This window comes from Trichechus manatus, unplaced genomic scaffold, assembly GCF_000243295.1.
Source record: "Trichechus manatus latirostris isolate Lorelei unplaced genomic scaffold, TriManLat1.0 scaffold00163, whole genome shotgun sequence".
NCBI lineage: Eukaryota > Metazoa > Chordata > Mammalia > Sirenia > Trichechidae > Trichechus > Trichechus manatus.
The window spans coordinates 257,619-279,779 of NW_004444099.1; the positions used below are offsets into that span (position 1 = coordinate 257,619).

Below are 22,161 nucleotides of genomic sequence, written 5' to 3' on the forward strand. Positions count from 1 at the left end.
GTTTTCTTTGTTCCTCTTACTCTCCTTTGCTGAATTCCTTTTGATTGTGGATTTTTTTTTTCATTTCCTTTGTTTTCACTGAGACTTTATGTTTTTCTGTTTTATTTTGTTGAGTAGGTTTGTTAACTTTCTTTGTGGTTACCTTGAAATTTACCCTTATCTTCCTAGATTTGAATCAGTCTGTTATTACTTGGTATCACCTTGCCTTCATCTCCATTAGAAGTTTCTATACTTAACACTGTTTATTCCCTCTTTTATTGTTCTGATGTTGTTATTTACAGATTAACCTCTCTGGTTCCCTGTTGTAGTTCTTTTGGTTTTGGATAGTCCTTGAGAGTTCATTTCTTAAGTTGGTATCTGGCTTGTACGATCCTGCATCCTAGATTCAGCCCGTGGTCTGAAGTTATTTGTTCTCAGATCGAAGGACTCCCTTTAATAATTCTTGTAAGTTTGGTTTGGTTTTTACATAGTCCCTTCATTTCTGTTTATCTGGATATGTCCTAATTTCACCATCAGATTTGAACGAGAGTTTTGCAGGATATATTATTCTTGGCTGGCAATTTTTTTTTCTTTCAATGGCCGGGAATCAGTGCAGGGTGGGTTTTGGTAGGCTGTGCCTGTGCTGCTTGGGGGTGTGATGTTCAGTGCACGGTGCAGGTAGACAGGAAGGAGAGGGGAGATTGTGATGTGTGGAGCTAAGATGGGTATGGGAAAGAGGAGAGAGAGGAGAGAGGAACAGGGGCCAAAAACATACACACAAACAAACAAACAAAAAAGAGTGCTAAGGGAGCTTGCCATTGGAGTGGAGAGGTGAGAGACTGAGAAATGGAGAAAAACAAAAAGAAAAAAAGAAACAGAGTCAAAGAAAAGAAATGAATAAATAAAAATTAGAAGAAAAAAAAAAAGAGCTCTCAGGGATCCCACCAGTGCGACTGTGAGGGCTGGGAAAGTTGCTCCCAGGCCATGAAGTACAGCCTGGCTAGAAGGGGTAGAGGTGTCACACAGTGCCACGTATTCAGGAGACAAGAAGAGAAGGTAAGTATAGAGAGTTGAGAAACTGAGAAATGAAGAAAGACAAAAAGGGAAAAAGAGAGAGAAGAAAACAAAACAAAGAAACAAAACAAGAAAAAAGAAATGTCCACAGGGATGCCACTGCACTTGTGCGCAGAGTAAGGGAGTAGCTCCCAAGCTGCACAGTACTGCTCAGCTAGAAGGGGCTCCTAAGCCAAGAAAAGAAAAAGAAAACAAACGAACAGACAAATCAAAACAGAACAAACAAACAGAAAGCCCCGGGGGTCCCACCAGGCACGGGCCGGGAAGCAGTTTCATTGTCAGAGCTGTGTTTCGCAGCCTTTCAGGAAGGAGCAAAGATGGGACATGGAGCCAGGTATTTGAGAGAGGAGGGGGAGGTGGTGAGAGGTAAGGAAGAAATCTAAAGAAGTGGAAAATAGCAATACCAGCAGCCAACAAATGGCACTCAGGGAGCCAGCCAGTGTGGGTGGGTGGAATCCAAGCAGCTCTAGGGTGAAGCCGGTGCTTCCCGGCTAAGAGATTGTGGCCTCAGGAAGCAGAGGAGGCCGAGCTGGGGTGAAGAAGGGTCGGGGGTGGGAAAGCATATATCACTGGTTACTGGTGGTTCTGTCTCCTGCTGGAAGCTCCGTGAAGCTGCTTTCTTGTACCACCTCTTCGCTGATCTCCGATAGGAGTCCAAGATTGTGAGTCTGTGCTGGGTTAGCTGATAGGGGACCTCTGCGTGTATCTCTCCTCACTGTCTGTTCTCTGTCAGTTTCTTATTCCATTTGGTGCTTGGCTGAGTTCTTTATCTCTTCATTTGATGCTTAGGGTTTCAGGACTGACGTGTGTCTCTGTTTGACTTAGTTTTTCGGATCTTTGCTGTGGAGGGACACCATGGTGCTTCTGTCTATAGCGCCATGTTGCCCGGAAGTGTCAGATGGATCTTGACTGAAAGCAGAGAATACCAGAAAGATGTTTACCTGTGTTTTATTGACTACGCAAAGGCATTAGACTGTGTGGATCATAACAAATTATGAATAACATTGCAAAGAATGGGAATTCCAGAGTGCTTAATTATGCTTATGTGAAATGTGAACATAGACCAAGAGGCAGTCGTTTGAACAGAACAAGGGGATACTCTGTGGTTTAAAATCAGGAACGGTGTGCATCAGGCAGGGTTGTATCCTTTCATCATACTTATTCAATCTGTATGCTGAGCAAATAATCCGAGAAGCTGGACTATATGAAGAAGAACTCGGCATCAGGATTGGAGGAAGACTCATTAACAACCTTCGAAATGCAGATAACACAACCTTGCTGAAAGTGAAGAGGATTTGAAACACTTGCTGATGAAGATCAAAGAGTACAGCCTTCAGTATGGATTACACCTCATAAGAAAACAAAATTCCTCATGAATGGACCAGTGAGCAACATCATGATAAATGGAGAAAATATTGATGTTGTCAAGGATTTCATTTTTCTTGGATCCACAGTGGATGCCCGTGGAAGCAGCAGTCAGGAAATCAAATGATGTATTGCATTGGGCAAATCTGCTGCAAAAGACCTCTTTAAAGTGTTGAAAACCAAAGATATCACTTTGAGGACTAAGGTACACCTGACCCAAGCCATGATATTTTCAATTGCCTCATGTGGCTGCGAAAGCTAGACAATAAATAAGGAAGATCGGAGAAGAATTGATGCCTTTGAATTATGGTGTTTGCGAAGAATATTGAATATACCATGGACTACAGAGGAGTCCTGGTGGCATAGTGGTTAAGAGCTCTGCTGCTAACCAAAAGGTTGGCAGTTCAAATCCACCAGCCACTCCTTGGAAACCCTATGGGGCAGTTCTATACTGTCCTATAGGGTCATTATGATTTGGAACGTGTTTAACAGCACCTAACAACAACAAGCACCAGAAAAACAAACAAATCTGTCTTGGAAGTACAGCCAGAATGCTCATTAGAAGCAAGGATGGGGAGACTTTGTCTCACGTACCTTGAACATGTTATCAGGAGGGACCAGTCCCTGGAGAAGGACATCATGCTTGGTCAGGTAGAGGGCCAGCAAAAAAGAGGAAAATCCTCAAGGAAATGGATTGACATAGTGATTTCAACAATGGGCGCAAACATAGCAACAATTTTGAGGATGGCGCAGTACCTGGCAGTGTTTCGTTGTGTTGAACATAGGGCACTATGGGTAGGAACCGACTCCATTGCACCTAACAACAACAACCAACGATTGGGAGAACAAATACCAGAACTTCAAATAGAAAAATAGCAAGAGACACAAACCGGGTTTTCCACAGAGGATATAAAAATGGTTAATTAGCCATGAAAGATAATTAGTCTCTTTATTGAAAAATTGCAAATTAAATCCATGGATACCTTTTTCCCTGATTGTATTAACTAAGTTTTTTTAAATGATCCTATTACCTGTTGGGCAGGATATTTATAAATTGGCATAAATATTTCAGACAGCAGTTTGGCAATACATATCAGGAGGCATGTATTTGTTTACTAATTATATTTTCTCTTTGTGGATGTCTTAATGTCCTTTGTCCATTTATTTGTCTCTTGGGTGGTCTTATTATTATTATTTTTCATATTGATTTATATGGAGCATTTTTAATAATAAAAATGCTAACTCTTTATGTATCCTGTTTACAGATCCTTTTTCACACCCTGTTGCTTGGCTTATCTATTTTTTTTTTAAGCTTCCAGATGTTTTATGTTTTTTATGCAGTCAGGTTTATTGATCTGTTTCTTTGTGATTTCTTTTATGGCTTCTAGATTTAGAAAGTCATCGTCACTTAAGAGGTTGGATAAAAATTTAATTGTATTTGATTCTGATTTTTTAATTTGATTGAAAATATTTGAATTATAATTCTAGCTAGAATTCATTTTTAGTCTTAGGTTAATTGAGAGTCTCTTGCTCTCTCTTTCTTGTTTTCCCCAAATTGTTAATTGGTTTTACTAACATCAGTTGATTAAAACTTTCCTTTCCCCAGTTTATTCTTGAGCACTTATTAAATTTTCAGTTATTATTTCTGGACTATGTATTGTCTTTGATCTGTTTTTCCTACTGCCACTCTTAATTATTTTAGCTTTAGAATATTTGTTATCACCCACCTTCTCTTTAGAGATCTCACTTGCTTACTCCTTCCGTTGGACTTTCAAACAATTTCACCATGCTGAAAATAACTTTTTGGATTTGGGTAGGTATTAAATTAAATAATCTGTAAGTTAATTTCTTAAAAAAAAATCAACATTTCAATATTTTACTACTCATCCATGAACACTTTTTATATCTTTACATCCAAATCTACTTTAAAAAATACCTTTGTGAACTTTTCCACTCTTCTTCATATTGATCAGATATGTTTTCCATTACAGTTATTTCTAGATATTTTATATAATTGTTGATATTAACAATAGGATCTTTAAAAACTGCATTTATTATTGGTATATAGGAATATTATTGAATTTAGCATATTTATTTTGATTGGTTTTCTGATCTCTTTTTAAGTTAATGACTACTTTGGTTTCAGAGGTTATTCGGTCATTTCATGTGCACGTAATAATCATTTTTTCTTTTTTCAATGTTTATAGTTTCTAGTTCACTGGCCAGAACTACCAAAATCATATTCAGGGATACTAGTGATAGAAAGCATCCTTATTTTGCTCTTTGTTTTAAAAGAAAAGCTTTGGTTGTTGCTTCTGGCATGTGTGGATGAGATCCGTCTGTCGCTGTCCCAAAGGGCTGATAAAATTTCCAACAACCACAACAAAAACTCCTGTCTATCCCTTGGTGCATCTGGCTCACTAGGGTCACATTGTTTGGAAGAGTTTGTTCTTTCTAGAATCCCCGGCTTGCCTCAAACTCTGAGCCCACAGAGGTGGTCTACTTCCAGCTCAGCCTTTGATCTCTACAGAAAGCCTGACTTAGGGGGATTCATTCCTTCCTCAACAAGACTGTGCACTCTCTCCCTTGACCTCACCTGCTGATGTCAGAGAAGTGCCGACATTTGGCAGCAGCAGGGCTGGAGTCACCTAGCACAGCACTGGAGCTGAGGAGGCATTAACGGTTGACCCTTGGAGAAGTCCTGTGGAGCCTCAGTCATCTGGACTTTTGCCCTTGCCCCTCCTGTCCCCTTTCTTTCCTCAGACCACCTCAGTGAGATCCCCACAGAGCCGTGGGGCCTTCCCAGTCTAGTAGGAAAGCAGACACATAGGGATTAATACAATACCGGGTGAAAAACTCTCATTCACATTATATGAGATGCAGAGGCTGTAGCAACTAACTGCTTAGGAAGCAAGAGGAGAAGTTCTGTGAGGCAGGTGGAGGAGAAGGGCTTCGAGGCAGAGGGACAACATGCAAAGGCTTAGAGGCTTGGGAGAGTCCAGCCTCTTTGGGGAAAAGCCCAGAGTTTGCTGAAAGAGAGATGGGAAAGTGCCATCTGAGTTAGAGGGTGGTCCTGAGGCTCAGGGGTTGGAGGGTGATCACCAGCAGCAGGGGTGGTCCAGGAAGACTTTTGGAAGAAGTGGGACAGGAGCTGGCCTTGAAACTTTGAGAAGATTTGGGTAGAGTAGGAGGGGGAGGGTAAAGAGGAAGGAGAGGAAATAAGACTGCATTCCTGCCAGGCACTTTGGTAGCCCTTATTTCATTATGTTTCATTTTCCTGATGGTACTGCTAGGTAGATGATGATATCCCCATTGTACAGATGAGGAAACTGAGGCTCAGGGAGCTTAAGTGACTTAGATGAGCTAGGTGACTCAGATAGTGAGCTGGACAGCCTAATTTCTGAGCTTCCATGCTTTCAGTGTCTCCCTGCTACTACACATACAGACACACACACACACACACACCCGCACACACGCACACACGCATACACACACAAGTATATATATATAAAGCCTTTATTTGTATATGTGTGTGTATATATATATAAATAACAGCTTTATTGAGATATCATTCACATACCATATAATTCATCCATTTAAAGTGTACAATTCAGTAGTTTTAGTATATTCACAGAGTTGTACAACTATCACCACAATCCAATTTTAGAACATTTCCATTACCTCTAAAAGAAGCCCCATACCCCTTAGCTGCCACCTCCCAATTCTGCCACTCCCTCCCAGCCCTAGGCAACTATAATCTACTTTCTATTTCAATAGATTTACCTGTTCTGAATATTTTGTGTAAGTAGAATCATACAAAATGTGATCCATTGTGACCGACTTCTTTCATTTAGCATAATTTTTCAGGGTTTAACCATCTCTTAGCATGTATCAGTGCTTCATTCCTTTTTATGGCTGAAAATATTCCATTGTATATATAGGCTGCATTTTGTTTATCCATTTATCAGTTGATGGACATTTGGGTTGTTTCCACCTTTTGGTTATTATGAATAATGCTGCTATGCACATATGTGTGTAAGTTTCTTTGTGGACGTATGTTTTCATTTCTCTTGGGTATATACCTAGAAGTAGAATTGCTGGGTCACATGGTAATTGAGGATGACCTGTGTCCTCTCTGTCAGTTTGTGGTTGTCTACTAACCTATAAGTTGGCTGTTCAAATTCACCCAGCTGCACCATGGAAGAAAGACCTGGCGATCTGCTTCTGTAAAGATTACGGCCAAGAACTCCATGGAGAAGTTCTACTCTGTAATACTTGAGGTCGCCATGAGTCAGAATCACCTCAATGGCAATGGATAATGATAATTCTATATTTAACCATGTGAGGAACTGCCTCTTGTGGGAGGCTTGCTTTCAGAGTGTCAGGACTGGGAAGAAGGTCAAACCGCAAAGTCTGTGTGAATTGCCTGTTTTCAGAGAAGTAAACCCAGAAAAGCAAACCCATTGCCATCAAGTCAATTCTGACTCATAGTGACCCTACAGGACAAAGTAGAACTGCCCCATAGGGTTTCCAAGGAGCAGCTGGTGGATTTGAACTGCTGACCTTTTGGTTAGCAGCCGAGCTCTTAACTACTAGGCCACAGGGTAAAGTACTGTTAAGACTGTGGCTTCACCAAGAGACAGAAAGGGCCACATAAACCAGAGACTTCATCAGCCTGAGACCAGAAGAACTAGATGGTGCCCAGCTACCACCAATGACCTCCCTGACAGGGACTGCAACAGAGAGTCCCAGATGGAGCAGGAGAAAGGTGGGGTGAAGACCTCAAATTCTAGTAAGAAGACCAGACTTAATGGTCTGACTGAGACTGTAGGAACCCTGGAAAGCATGGCCTCTGGATTCTCTGTCAGCCCAGAACTAAAGCAATTTCCGAGGCCAACTCTTCAGACAGGGATTGAACTGGACTGTGGAACATAAAGTGATACTCGTGAGGAGTGTGCCTCTTAGCTCACGTAGATACAAGAGACTAAACGGGCGGCTTCTGTCAGGAGGTGAGATGGGAAGGCAGAAAGGGTTAGGAGCTGGCAGAATGGACATGGGGAATCAGTGGTGGAAACGAGAAGTGTGCTGTCACAGTATGGGGAGAGCAATTAGAGTCACATAACAACGTATGTATAAATTTTTGTATGGGAAAAAAAAAAAGACTGACTTCACTGTTGAGTCTTTGGTAATTCCAAATCGCTTGTGGATTTTGCAGGGCCTAGAGGAAGCAGCTATGAAGGCAGGCTGTTATTGTGCCTGCAGAGCTCTGCCTTCTGCCTTCCAGCTAGTACCTGTGGTCATAGAGAACGTTCTATAAAAAATCCTAATGCCCAGGGTGTGAGGAAGGGACAGGTGTGAATTAATGCTGCTGGGAAGGGCTCCTGGAAGAGGGGGGGAGGGTCTTAAGCCTGGTACAGGGGAGACAGGTAGGAGGCAAGGAGGCTGGGAGGGAGATGGGGTTGGTGTCCATAGGGGTTTCGGGCAAGTTCTTGGGCCTCTGCGGCCAATAACTCTGGCCTGTCTTTGTCTTTTGGCTGCAGACCTGGCCGAGTGCAAGCTGGTTTCCTTCCCCATCGGCATCTACAAAGTCTTGCGGAATGTCTCCGACCAGATACACCTCATCATACTGGCCAACAATGAGCTCAAGTCCCTCACCAGCAAGTTTATGACCACGTTCAGTCAGCTCCAAGGTAGGCCCTGGTCAGCACAGGCCAGGATGGCGTGGCCACCCTTTTCCTTCAGGCTCTGACTCTGTCTGGGGAGTGTCAGTAATTGGTCAGCTGGACCCATGAAATCATTCCCAGGGTGGGCCTTGAGGATGGCCTGTGTCCTCCCTGTCAACACCACGCCTGCCTCTGGCTGGCACATGAATCAGATTGACCTAGGGCCAGGGTGTAGACCCTGGAATGACCCTTGTTCTGAACAGACCAGCAGGTGTTTGAGGTCCTGAGGCCCAGGGGTCGTTATTTCTCAGTAGACCTGATTGAGTCCCCTTATCTCCCCTGATCTAGCATTGTTCTCCCATGCTGCTTCCTCAGTCCTTCAGTGACAGATGCCAGGGATGTTGGAATTTCTCTGCCAGGCACATACAGAGCAAGTGGACAGGGGTGCTTGGTGGGGAAACAGGCAGGATGCCAGTAGGTGAGCATTGCAGATTCTTCTGAAATGTCTCCTCCAGATCAATGAGCAGAATGCACTAACCCCTGCAGTGCCCCTCTTCCTTCTCCAGAGAACTGTCCCTCTGTCCTGCTGGGAGGATCCCTGCTACTCATTGACCCACAGGGTGGTTCATTAGCCTGGGCACTTGTGTGCTTGAGAACTGGTGGGGTGGGAAACTTGGGTAGGGCACAGGAAGCATAGGAGAGGCATTTCCTGCCCTCTGGAGTTCTCTATCTGATAGGGGCATGAAAAGGGTGTGAGATCTGTTTAGAGAAACAAATACGAACAATGCTGATAGAGTGTGAGGGACTGGAGCCACCATCTCTCACACAGCTGATTTTAGGCTGGGCAGGCTTCCTAGAGGAGGTGTGGGCATTGGGCAGGGCCCAGAAGGAGAGGGAGGCGTGAATTAGCAAATACAGTCCAGGGGTGGGAAGCAGCTTGTACAGTGGCTGTCTAACAGAAGGGCAGGAAGGAGGGACCATTGTTTCCGAGTGAAGCTCACAGAGCTCATTGCATTTGTGCTAGAAAAGCTGGTGGTGGCGGTGGTGGTGGCCCTGGTGCAGGGCTTGTTTCCTCCAGAGGCATCTATGGGTGCTTTTAACCCAGCCTACTTTCCCCATCTTTCTTTCCTGGTGTCTGCTTTTTACGAAGGGAGACAGGTCCTCACAGCCAGCAGGTCCCTTGGACCAGTAGTGTCTCATCCCTGGCTGGTGTTAGAATCACCTGAGGAGCTTTTCTACAAGCATTGCCTTGGCCCTACCCCCCAGACCAGTAGAATCGAAATGTCTGGACGTGGGCCTGGATCAAGGCATTTGTTAAAACCTGTATCGGTCATTCTAAAGTGCTGGCAGCCAAAGTTAAGAACATAGTCCAGGGATTTGAAATGCAAATGCCTAAGAGACATTAAGTATGTCGGTAATGAGTGACTCAGACTGCGTACATGACAATAAGGAGTGGTGGGGACTGTGGCAAACTAGAGAGTACATGCTTGTCTAGAAAGAGCAGCTACTGCTTAGCTTCAGCCAGATGTGCCATGTAAGAAAATGGGCCAGTATAGTCAGCTGTTCTGATTGTTTTAAATAGAAGCTAGACATCTGGATTTTTACGTGAGTTTTCCCAAATTTTACATAATATCAAGCCAATAAAACACACTGGCAAGCTAGATTTAGCCCACAGGCCTCCAGTTGGGAGACTCTCCCATGAAATATTAGCACTGTCTTTGCCGTTTCATTTCTACACCAGGGCTGCCCTTCCAGACCACCTGCCTTAGCTCAAGGACCCCCTAGTGTTGTAATCTAACCAGTTGGAATTAGACGTTTGTCTTCTAGAGGAAGACAGGAAGCTAGAAAATGGATGGTAGTGTGTTCTCTGGGGCCCCCAGGGAGGGCACAGTCAGGCAGGGGCTTCCTTTGGATGAGAGAAGAGCTCACGTGTGCTTTCATTCATCAGAACTGTCCTTGAGCACCGCCATGCTCCAGGCCAATGTCTGGAGGTGGGGGAAAAAGACGCAAATAGACCAGGATCTCTCTGTGAAGAAGCCTAGTGCTGGGGGACACACTCGTCGGCAACACTGACTGCTGCAGTACGGGCATGGACAAAATGCCGGACTGCCGGCAAGAGGAATGAGTTCTTCCCGAGAGCAGCAGTGTGGGAAGGGGTAGTGGTGGACACGGAAGTCAGAGCTTCCAAAGGACTTGACGTTTGGGCAGTGCCTTGTGGGATGAGGGAGTAGGCCTTCTCCAGGGGCAAGGCGGGGAGTGTGGATCAGCGGTGCCTCGGTGGGCTGTTCATCAGTCACGGGAACCTGTTTTATCATAACACCCCTCTGGTCAGAAGTCTGTTGAAGGATGCTGTTTGAATTCTTTCCCACACCGCCAGCGGCTGCTGACTCCCGCTCAGTGCCTCAATGACAAAGAGAAGGCTGCAGTGGGACTGCTATTTAGATTTCACGGAGGCAGCTGATTGAGGGAAGGACTGACCAGGGACAGGAGGGGCTTCTGTGGAGATGGCTCTGGGCTGGAGCCTTTGTTGCAGTTTCTCTTTCAAATAGAAAAAAAAAGACCCTCTCCTTTTATGTTTGAAGAGGACACGTGAACAGGCTTTGCTTTGCTGTGTTCTGTGCAGCCTGCCAGTGTCTCTTCTGGGGTCTTGGTGGAGGTGGGGTTGCCCCGGTGCTGGGGAGAGAGCACCCTGCTTCTTCCCTGCCTGCCAGATTGCCTCCCCTGGGTACCCCAGGATTTTTTCCACTAGGCTCATGCCCCCATCATGGTGGGTCATCTTCTAAGTGCTTCCACGCTCCTGATGTCCTTTATGGACAGCTAAGAGCAAGAGTGGAGAAAGCCAGCGGCAGAAGTGGGATCTGTCTAAAGGGCAGGCGGCTTGTGGGTTTCTTGGCAAGGAGAGTGGGCCCCAATGTCTAGCTGTGGCTCTTCTGCCCCCTCCTCCTCCTGGCCCCTGCCTCCCCACTTCCTCCCAATGCAAGTCATTTAGCTCTTTTCATTGCATATGCCCTGGGCCTGCTAGGCCGCAAGTGTATGAGGCACAGCCCTGCCTTTCCACTCAATGTAGCAGATCCTCATGAGCACCTGTTCTGGGCCCAGCAGCAGGATACACAGGCGAAGAATAACACGAGAGCCCAATTCAAGGGCATTCAATGTGCCTGGCTCAGTGCCAAATTCTTTACATGCGTCATCTCATTCTCATAGCAGCTAACATTGGGCATGATCAGAAAATTAGGCCCCAACCTTGTCTTGAGGAGCTAGTCATCTAGCAGTAGAGGCAGGTATATAAGCACATAACCACAATATAATGTGGTTTCTCAAAGTCCTGTGGCAGCACTGAGGAGGCAGAAGCAACTCTGTGGGTGAGGAATCAGAAAACTCCCAGCGGAAACAGCTTAAAGTGGGGATTTGACAGGTGCGTAGGAGCTCACCAGATGAATCAGGGGGAGTTCCTGAGGCATCTGCCTTAGTTACCTGGTGCTGCTGTAAGAAAATCATACCACAAGTGGGTGGCTTGAAAGAACAGAAATTTATTTTCTCACAGTTCTGGAGGCTAAAAGTCCAATCAGGATCTCAGCCTCTCTCCTAGTTTCCGGTGTCTGCCGGCAATCCTTGGCATTCCTTGGCTCCCGGCCGGGTCCTCACGTGGCATCTTTCTTTCTCCTGTGTGTCTCTGTGTCTGTTCTGTTTATAACTCAGAAGTAATTTAGGCTTAGGACCCTCCCTACTCAGCATGTCCTCATTAATACAACAAAAGAAAACTCCTATTTCCAAACAGGGTCACATTTACAGGTATAGGGGTTAGGACTTCCTCATTTCCTTTGGGGGGATACAACTCAATCCATAACAGCATCTTTTGGGAAGATAAGAGGTGTATCTGGGGAATGACTAGGAAAACGGTGCTAGACTGAACGTTACAGAGCAGAGGGATAGAGTGTGTCATCAGGGATTGTCCCAAGGGAGCCTTCTGCCCAAGTGGGAACATTTGGGAGGGGTCTGGGAGGATGGGATGGGATAGGCCATGTGGAAGAGGTAGAGGAAGGCATTCCAGGCAGGAGACGCAGTGTGAGTGAAGGTGTGAGGTCGGGAACGTGAGAGAGGAGGATGCAGGGGCCAGCATTACCAGGCAGGAGATGGTCTTGTAGGCTGGGTCTGTGTTGAGCAGGACCTTGAATACCAAGTCTTTGGTATTATTATCTTTCTCCAAATCCCGAGGTGGGTTGTGAGATCCTTCTGCCCTCCAAAGCCTGGGGGGCGGGGCGGGGCGGGCCGTGGGGGTGATGCCGGCTAGAAAGGAAGTAGCTGTTAGGGCTGCTGCAGGGCGTGACGGCGGTGCCTGAATTGACTGAGTTTGTCTCTGTGCATGGGTAACCAGTGGCCATGGAGTCCAACTCATGACGACCCTGTGTGTCAGAGAACAACTGTGCTCCATAGGGTTTTCAATGGCTGATTTTTTAGAAGTAGATGGTCAGGACTTTCTTCTGAGTGGACTCGAACCACCAACCTTTCAGTTAGCAGTGAGAATGTTAACCATTTGCACCACCCAGGGACTCCGAAGTTCAGCTTTGTTGTGGACATGGGTGAGCAAGAGTCTCAGGCTGTTCTGGTCAGCCGGGCTAGGCACCTCTGTGGACACTCTCTGGCCAAAGGCCCTGCAACTGGAGAAAACCTAGTCTGGCAGAGCCTCCCTGTCAGAGCTGGCCCCTCAGGGCTCTTAATTCGGCATTGAGTTGGGGGAGCTGTCACCAGGGCCCTCAAGCAGTATGGAGAAGAGATGTTATCTCTTGGATCACAGCTCATTTTGTACTGTGATTTTTCAGCAGCAAAGGGCTTCTTTTCCTCTTTCTAATGTTTACGCAAGTGTCTGTTGTCTGAGTGCTCCCTGACAGGGAGATGCCAGTCTGCCATAAACTCTGGGCTTGCGTGGCTTCCTTCTCAGTGTGGACCCTCACACTTGGTGCTGTCAGGGACATGCCCGGAGCCAAGCACTAACTGTGAAGGAGCCTGCCTGTGAATGGCTCCTGACTGCTCACCAGATGGCGTTGTCCTCACCACAGGAGACTCTGCAGTCCTCTCAGTAGCTCCTTTGTTTGCTGCCAGAGAAAATGTGGCAATTTTCCTCATTACCTTGGCAATCAGAGACCCTGGGTGGTGCAAACGGTTAACACGCTTCGCTGCTAATCAAAAGGTTGGAGGTTTGAATCCAGCCATAGGCATCTGGAAAGAAAGTCCTGACAATCTACTTCTGAAAAATCAGCCATTGAAGACCTGTGGGGCACAGTTATACCCTGACACACATGTGGTCATCATGAGTTGGAATTAATTCATCAGCTACTTTTTTCTTTTACTTCAGCAATCAGGACAGGTGGGAGGGAAACACTAAGGCTTTTATCTTTACCTCTGGCTGGCCACATGGGCCGGGAGACTGTGTTTTCTGCTCCAAGAGCCTCCTCTGGTATGTTTGATATGTGGGGTGGATGTAGGCAGAGGCTTAGAGAAGCTGGTTTGAAGAAGCTGTGTTCACATAGACGCACAGAGGGTGTCTCTGTTCCTCAGGTCAAACCCTCAAAGCTGCCATTCTCCATGGTCAGGTGTCATGGGAGGTATTTGGGGGCAGGAAGGGGCTATGTACCAGTGGGACAGTATATGTCAGAGCTCTAGAAGGGAGAAGAGGAGGCAGTCGCTGGGCATGATAAACGATCCAAAGCCAGGGAAGCGAGCAGCCCCGGGAAAGGCCGTCAGGAAGTAGCTGGGGGCTGGTCACTCAAAAGAAGAGAAAGATAGTGGGGTTGCACCCTCGTTCTTTCCCTAATCCCTGCTTCGCTTCAGCCCACTGGGCTTACTTCTTTAGCTGATGTCACTTTATGGGTAGAGAGAGAATCCAGAAATGTGCTGGGAAAGTTGGGCTAACATTAAAGCTTTGCAGGGGTCCATTGGACATCAGCATCTTGGCTTTAGTCTGGGATCAGGCACATCTCCTCTGTTTGGGGCAAACATCTTCTGGTTCCCTTAGGGTAGCTGAGGAATAGTGGGGTCTGGGAGGGTCCTTTTTTTCCAGGTTATTCACAAGGGGTACCCACAAATTGCTGATGATCAAGAGTCCTACCTGATATCTAGGTGGGGATAAGGTTGTGGCCTTCTATATCTGTTTTTCCCATCAGTCCTCAAGGGCATCTGGCCCTGGGGTTACCTGGCTGACCTCAGTGGGACAAAGGCAAGCAGTTTATGACCCCTGTGCACGTGGTTTCGGACGGTACCCTGGAGGGGTATTCCTGCCCCACCAGCGGGAGAATACCTAACTCTCCATCATGCTTCTTGACAATACCTGGAAATCACCTGACCCTGGCGGCCCCTCTTCCCACCCAGCCCCAGACTCATCTGCCAGGAGATGTGGGGGAGGAGGATGCACCTGGAACACTGGGGACATTGTTTGTGACTCTGTAACTCTGATGCCTCTTTCCCCCAGGGGTCACGCCAATACTTCTTGCCCCCTGTGTGACATGGGACTTGTCAGCTTTCCTTCACCTCCCTCTTTCAAGCTCTCAGCACAGATCTCCTTTGCTCTTGGCTTAGACATGGAAAGGTTTCCATCCCCCCTTTCCCTTCCTCTCTCCCTCTCCCCCTCCCATATATCTCTAGTTGTTGTTCATGCTCCGGCTATACTGTTAAAGCTCTAAGGCATCATTTGAAAAAACATACCCTATTTATTTTAATAATGTTGTTGTTGGGTGCCGTCAAGCTGATTCCGACTCATAGTGTCCCCATATGACAAAGTAGAACTGCCCCAAAGAGTTTCCTAGGCTGAAATCTTTCCAGGAGCAGATCGCCAGGTCTTTTCTCCCTTGGAGTTGCTGATGGGTTTCAACCGCTGACTTTTTGGTTAGCAGCTGAGAGCTTAATGATTGCACCACCAGGGCTCTTCTCTTTTAATAATAGATATTATTACTTAATAGGTAATAGAAGTACAAAATACAGTATTCCAAGGGTAGTAGGGAAAAGTCAGTCTCCCGCCCACTCCCGTCCGCAGACATCCAGTTCCCTTTCCCAGAGGCAACCACTGTTTGCAGTTCTAGAGATGTTCCATGCCTGTGTGAACATAAATGTATTTAATAGTAGTAGCTAGCATTCACAGTATACATACCATGGGCAGGCACTGTTGTGAGCACTTTACAAAAGTATAAAATTATTTAAATCTTCACAGTGATCCTGTGAGTTAGGTGCTGTTATTATCTTTTTTTTTTTTTTTTTTTTTATTGGTGAGGAAACTGAAGTAGAGAGAGCATAAGTGACTTGCCGAAGGTCACATGGCTAGAAAGAATGGGGTTGGGGCTGTGGCTCCAGATGCAGAGCTCCTTTTTCAACTACCAATGGGTGTCATGGATTTAATTGTGTCCCCCAAAAATATCTGTCAACTCGGCTAGGTCATGATTCCCAGTATTGTATAATTGTGTAATCTGATGTGATTTCCTTATGTGTTGTAAACTCTACCACTGTGATGAGGTTATATGTGATCTCCTTATGTGATGTAAACTCTGTCACGATGATGAGGTTATATTGATGACGTCTACAAGATTGGATAGTGTCTTAAGCCAATATCTTTTGAGATATAAAAGAGAGAAACGAGCAGAGACACACGGGAACCTCACACCACCAAGAAAGCAGCGCCGGGAGCAGAGCACGTCCTTTGGACCTGAGGTTCCTGTGCAGAGAAGCTCCCACACCAAGGGAAGACTGATGCATCACAAGAACCTTTCTTCAGAGCTGACACAGAGAGAAAGCCTTCTCCTGGAGCTGATGCCCTGCATTTGGACTTGTAGCCTACTGGACTGTGAGAGAATAAACTTCTCTTTGTTAAAACCATCAGCTTGTGGTATTTCTGTTAGAGCAGCACTAGATGACTAAGACATGGGGATAGAGCACATTCACTGCCTTGCATCTTGCTTTTTTTACTTAACAATCTCTCTCAGAAATTGGTCTGTGTCAGTACTATTAGAGCTGCCTTGTCCTTTTCCTGGGGAAGGAACATTTAGCACTTCATTTTGGGTCTCCCCCAGACCAGGTTAGAAGAGTTGTCTCACTCTTCCCCTTCCCCTCCATCCACTCCAAGGAGGTGCTGTGGCTTGTGGAAGCTTCCCCCCCTCTTCTACTCGCCCCTCTGGCCCCAGTGGGCAGCAGCCCTCCACGTGAAGCTTCAGTAGCACTGAGTGTGGGCCGCTGGAGCGACACCATTCCCCTCCCCACCATCTGACTTTGCAGGGTCTTTGTAGGCAGTGACAGTGTTTTCTTGTTGACATGAGTTGAAGCTGAGCTGCTTGATTGATCCTCGTGGCAGATATTTTTGGAGCTGGCACATTGTCTCGCCGACCGGCTGCATAATTACCACAGGCTGGCTTCGTTCCTTCGTCCCTTAATGGAATCAGCAGGGCCTCCTCTCTCCAGTGGTGTGAGTCTAAGGCCTCTTAGTCAGACTTGGCAGTTGTCCAAGATAAGGACAATGTGGGAAGTAATAAAAGGAACTTGGGGAAGGAGAGGGCAATTCAACAGACATCGGAAACCATAGCAGAGATAATAAATAAGGAAATGTCATGGCCAGGGCTGCTCCTGGCAGGTCTGGGGAGCATCTTGGGAGTGGGATGGAGTGGAGTCTTCCCGTAAAGCCCCTGGGTCAGTCTTGGGAGCCTTGGTTGTTCAACTTGAACCCTGACATAAGAGAGCAGGAAGAAACCTTTGGGGGTCCCTAATGCAGCTCCTCTGGGATCAGAGGACCTCAGCTCTCTCTGCCCTTCTGGGGGGTAGTAAGCCCCTGGGCAGCAGCCTGGCTGTTGTGACCTCAGGGGTGCAGAAGCAGAGCCAGACATGGCTGTGGCTGCATTCGGAGCTCAGCACACCAGCCCCTCGGGTGGCTGGGGCTTTTTCCCCCACTTTTGTTCTTCCTCTGAAGTAGAAGCGGCAGAGAGAACATTGTGTGCCCCAGCTGGGGCCACATGAGAGGTAAAAAAAGAAAGCAAAGTTGCTATCCCCAGTTGGCCTCTCTGGACATCTGTTTCCCCACCTGAGAAATGGGGAAAGCATCCACTCCATAGGGATTTTGTGACAGTGGTGATAACACACATAAGAGGACCTGTATAAGGCTTGGTGCACGGAAGGTGCTTGGTGAAGGATGCTTCTGATGTGGTGGTGATGATACTGGGACTTCATGTTGTTTGGGACAATCTCTGACCAGGTAGTCAGGAAGACTATCCAGTCCTGGAGATCTTTGTCTCTTCACAAAGAATTTCAGTAAGAACAGAATCATAATGATCCTAAGCCCAAACCTTCCCAGATGGGCAACCCAATGCTCAGAGGGGAGAAACAGCTTGTCTGACCTACATCCAGGCCAACGCAAGGTGGGACCTCAGTATGGGCTCCCTGGGCCCACAGACAGGCTCTTCCCCATGGAAGCAGGTGTTTTGGCCACCCAGTGGTTGGCTAATACCGAGGGGGTGTCTTAAATTTCTTTTTACCCTGCTTCAGCGTGTAGGGATCTGTGGGACTTGTGAAGTGGGAAGCCTGGGCACAGCAGAGGGCACCAGGATAGGAGTGGATGTGACTTAGACCCCGCTGGGCTGTGACTTCTGGGAAGAGCTGGCTCTCCTGCCTGACCACCTCATTCACGTCAGGGAGGATGCCCCATCCTGTCTAATTCCAGGCTTTTTCCTAGGCTACTTCCCTTTCATGGGGCTCAGATCTGGCTGCCTGTGAGATTCATGCTGACATCTTTGATGGAACTTTGCACACACTTGGAACCTCAAAAAAGCCTCATAATTGGGCAAGCCTGGGTCTTTGACCAGGGTTAAGGATGTCTGTCCCAGGGGACCTGCTTTCTTCAGCCTTCTCTGGGGAGGGGACCTGGAAGCAGCTCCATGGTTAGGTTCCTGTGAACCAAAATGATCCATGCAAAACCTCCCAGGTCTGCAATGAACAACTTTACTCTCATAAATTTGACAACTTAGAAGAAATAGACCAGTTCCTCAAAAACCACAAACTACCAAAACTCAAACAAGGTGAAATAGACCGTCTGAATAATTTTATAACCATTAAAAAAACTGAGTTTATAAATAAAAAGATCCCCACCAAAAAAAAAAAAAAAAAAAAACACAAAAAACTCCAGGCTCACTGGAGGAGTCTTCCCAACTTTTAAACTAGAATTAACACTAATTTCACATAATCTCTTCCAGAAAATAGAAGTGGAGGGGACACTTCCCAAGTCATGCTATGAAGCCAGTAGTCCTCTGTAAAAAAATGATTCTTTCCATTTGTTGAGCGTTTTTTACTTTTAAAAGATTACCCTTTTTTGTGTCCAAGTACAAGACTGAGCACGTAGTTAAATGTTTAGTAAATATTTCTATAGTTAACAGAATCAGGTCCTCCTGTTTCTTCCCCCGTTGTCCATTCCCCACTGAATGAGCAGAGACTTGCTGAGTATCTTCTGTGAGAATGGGACTGTCTGGGACTGGTGATGCGAAGCTGGGTCAAGCAGCTGCCGGAATGGCCCATTTTCGTTGGGGAGGGGAGTGGTGCAGCATCCCTGGGGCAGTACAATGATGTGGGGAGGGGTCGTCTCTGGGCGCAGCTGGCCTGGGTTCAAATTCTGATTTAGGTGGGTGGGAGAGGAAAGTTGAATATCTAGGGGGGGCACAGCTGAAGTTTGTGTGACCTTGGGCAAGTTATGTAATCTCTCTGTGCTTTGTTTCATTATCTGTAAATTGGGAGTGGCTTGTAGCAAGATTAAAATGATTGCTACATGTAAACCCCTAGAACAAGTGTCTGGAATATAATAAACCAAACCTATTGCTGTCAAGTCGATTCGGACTCATAGCAAACCTATAGGACTGAGTAGACCTGCCCCATAGGGTTTCCAAGGAGCAGCTGGTTGATTTGAACTGCCGACCTGTCGGTTAGCAGCCGTAGCTCTTAATCACTGCGCCACCAGTGTTAGCTATGATTATTACTTTTTGTTGTAAGTCCTATACTCAGTGGATTATACTTTTGGTATCTGACAGAAGAGCTGTCTTCTGGAAACCCTCCTCCCTGACTCTGACCCAGCACTTGCACAGGTTGGTTCTCAATGTAGCCGGAACCTGGTTCACAGGAGTGGGGCTGACACTCCCTTTCCAGGAACAGATCCGTGCCCCCTTTGAAGCTCAGTAATGGAGAGCCTCCCCCTCCTTCCCAATTTCAATGCTGGAAGGGAAATTGCAGTCCCTTTGATTATCCTATTGCAACTAAGGAGCTGAACACCAGCCCGCCTATCCATCCCTGGCTGCTCCCTTTGCTTTTCAGAAAAGCTTCCGAAAAAGGCCTCTTACTGCCGTTCCAGGTTGAGCCAGCCTCTCTGCCTTGCAGCTGAGCCCTTCCTTAGAAGCTGCCACTGAGAAAGTCTGGACTTTTGAGAGCATCCTTCCCTGGGGAGCCTGATGCTGGAGACAGAGGGCTGATTTTGTATCCACAGCTCTCTTAATCTTTAGAGCAGTGAGCTCCAGGGAGGGACTTAGAAAGCTGTCTAAGCTTTATTAAGTGAAAAAAGAAGCTGTGATTCTACTTTTGTTTTTTAAAAGAAAACTACATATCTATATATGCATTAGTATATGCATAGAAAAATATGGAAAATATACACCAAACTGTTGATTAACATTGCTTCTCTTTAAGGGTGGAAATACAGTGGGATTTTCATTTTTCTATATTCCATTTTTTTGTGATGTTCCTATTTTTACCATGAGCATGCACTACTTTTGTAAGCTGAAAATGCATTTAAAGTTCAGCTGTGTCACATGAAAATGTTTCCACAAAGGAAGAAACAATCTTGGATGGTTATAAGGGAGGGGAAAACACTAACTAGATAGTAGATAAGTGATAACTTTGGTGAAAGGTAAGACAGTACACAATACTGAGGAAGTCAGTACAGCTTGACCAGGGCAAAGTCGTAGAAGCTTCACAGATACATCCAAACACCCTGAGACACCGAGCTACTAGGCTGAGGGCTGGGGACAGTGGTCTTGGGGGACATCTAGCTCAATTGGCATAGCATAGCCTATAAGGAAGATGTTCTACATCTGCCTGTGGTGAGTATCATCTGGGATCTTAAAAGCCTGTGAGCGGCCATGTAAGATACATCTACTGGTCCCATCCCAGCTGGAGCAAAGGAGAATGAAGAAGACCAAAGACACAAGGGAAAGATTAGTCCAAAGGACTAATGGACCACAACCACTACAACCTCCACCAGACTGAGCCCAGAACAACTAGATGATGCCCGGTTACCACCACTGACTGCTCTGGCAGTGATCACAATAGAGGGAGGGTCCCAGACAGAGCAGGAGAAAAATGTAGAACAAAATTCAAATTCACAAAAAAAAAAAAAAGACCAGGCTTGCTGGTCTGACAGAGACTGGAGAAACCCCAAGAGTATGACCCCTGGACACCCTTTAACTCAGTGCTGAAGTCACTCCTCAGGTTCACCCTTCAGCCAAAGATTAGACAGGTCTATAGGGCCAACAGTAACACACGTGAGGAACGTTCTTTGTAGCTAAATTCATGTATAGAATACCATTGGGCACACCAGCCCAAAAACAAAATGAGAAGGCAGGAAGGGACAGGAAAACCAGACGAATGGAAGAAGGGAACCTGGGGTGGAGTAGGGGAGAGTTTTGACATATCACGGGATTCGCAGCCAATGTCACAAAACAGTTTGTATATTAACTGTTTAATGAGAAACTAATTTGCTGTGTAAACTTCTACCTAAAGCACAATGTAAAAAAAAGTAAAGTATAAAATCTAAAAATAAAATAGAACAAAATAAATAAAATTCAACTGTGTTAGTCAGGATATGCTAGGTTTGCATCAATGACAAATCTCAGTGGTTTAATGCAACATAAAACATTTATGTCTTGCTCTTGGCACATGTTCACTATAGGTCAGTAGGGGTTTCTGCTCATCATTATTTCTCAGGGACCCAGACTGATGAAACAGCCACCTTCCTAAATGTTGCTGGTCACTGTGGTAGAGGGAAAAGAGAATGTGGCAAAGCATGCGTTAGCTCTTAAAGCTTCTGCTTGGAAATGGCATGTGTTTCTTCTGCTCACATTTCTTTGGCCAAAGCAAGTCTCATGGTCGCATGTGACTTTAAGTGGTCAGGGAAGTGCAACCTACATTGTCTAGAAGGAGTGTGAGTAAAGTTATTTGTGAACAGTGCTGATAACTACCACAGAAACCAAATGATATCACAGATGTAAATACAAGATTGAGTTTCATGGGCCTCTTTTTTCCTCAGGGCCCTCAGTGTAGCCTAAAGGCAGATGACAGAATGGAGGTCAGGAACACAGTTCTTCCAGGAAAGTTCACCCTGTGGTCGATGTGGTCAGTTCTCCAAGGGTCTTGCTTGCGTCAGCAGTTCCAAGGAGTATACTTGAAGCTCTGGCTTCTAATTGGGGGCATAGGGTATATAAGTATTGTCTGGGGGATGGGGTACGTAAGTATTATCTGGGGAGTCTTTTCCACATACCCACCCCAGGGGTGCACCCTAGAATCTCACTTCTGGTTGGGAGTCACTGGCCTACAGGAGTTGGTGGCAGCCTTTCCTTCATGAGTCCTCCATAAATACTTCTCACCTCCATGCTTTGGAGAAAGTTTAGGTGGCCGAGAGTTGAGGTGACCACCTTAGACTAGGTCCTTTGGTTCAGCTAATTGATATAGTTGATGGTGGCTCTAGTCAGCCTAGCTGGGTGGACACATGCCTGATGCTGCCTGTCATGGACTGAATTATGTCCCCCCCAAAAATGTGTGTATCAGTTTGGCTGGGCCATGATTCCTGGTATTGTGTGATTTTCCTATACGTTGTAAATCCTGCCTCTATGACGTTAATGAGGGAGGATGGGTGGCAGTTGTGTTAGTAAGGCAGGACTCAATCTACAAGATTGGATTGTATCCTGAGGCAATCTCTTGAGATATAAAAGAGAGAAGTAAGCAGAGAGACAGGGGGACCTCATACACCAAGAAAGCAATGCCAGGAGCAGAAAGCATCCTTTGGACCTGGGGTCCCTGCGCA

The 22,161-nt window shown here is 46.2% G+C and overlaps 1 protein-coding gene across 2 annotated transcripts in view; it reads left to right on the plus strand.

Annotated features, from left to right (window-relative positions):
• LRRC20 (leucine rich repeat containing 20) overlaps window positions 1-22,161 on the plus strand; it is a 124,262-nt gene that overhangs the window by 57,889 nt on the left and 44,212 nt on the right. For both annotated transcript variants that reach the window (XM_004386370.2, XM_023740721.1), the window contains one exon: window positions 7,959-8,108. In XM_004386370.2, the coding sequence (XP_004386427.1) occupies window positions 7,959-8,108 (150 nt within the window). The remainder of the gene's footprint in view (window positions 1-7,958; window positions 8,109-22,161) is intronic.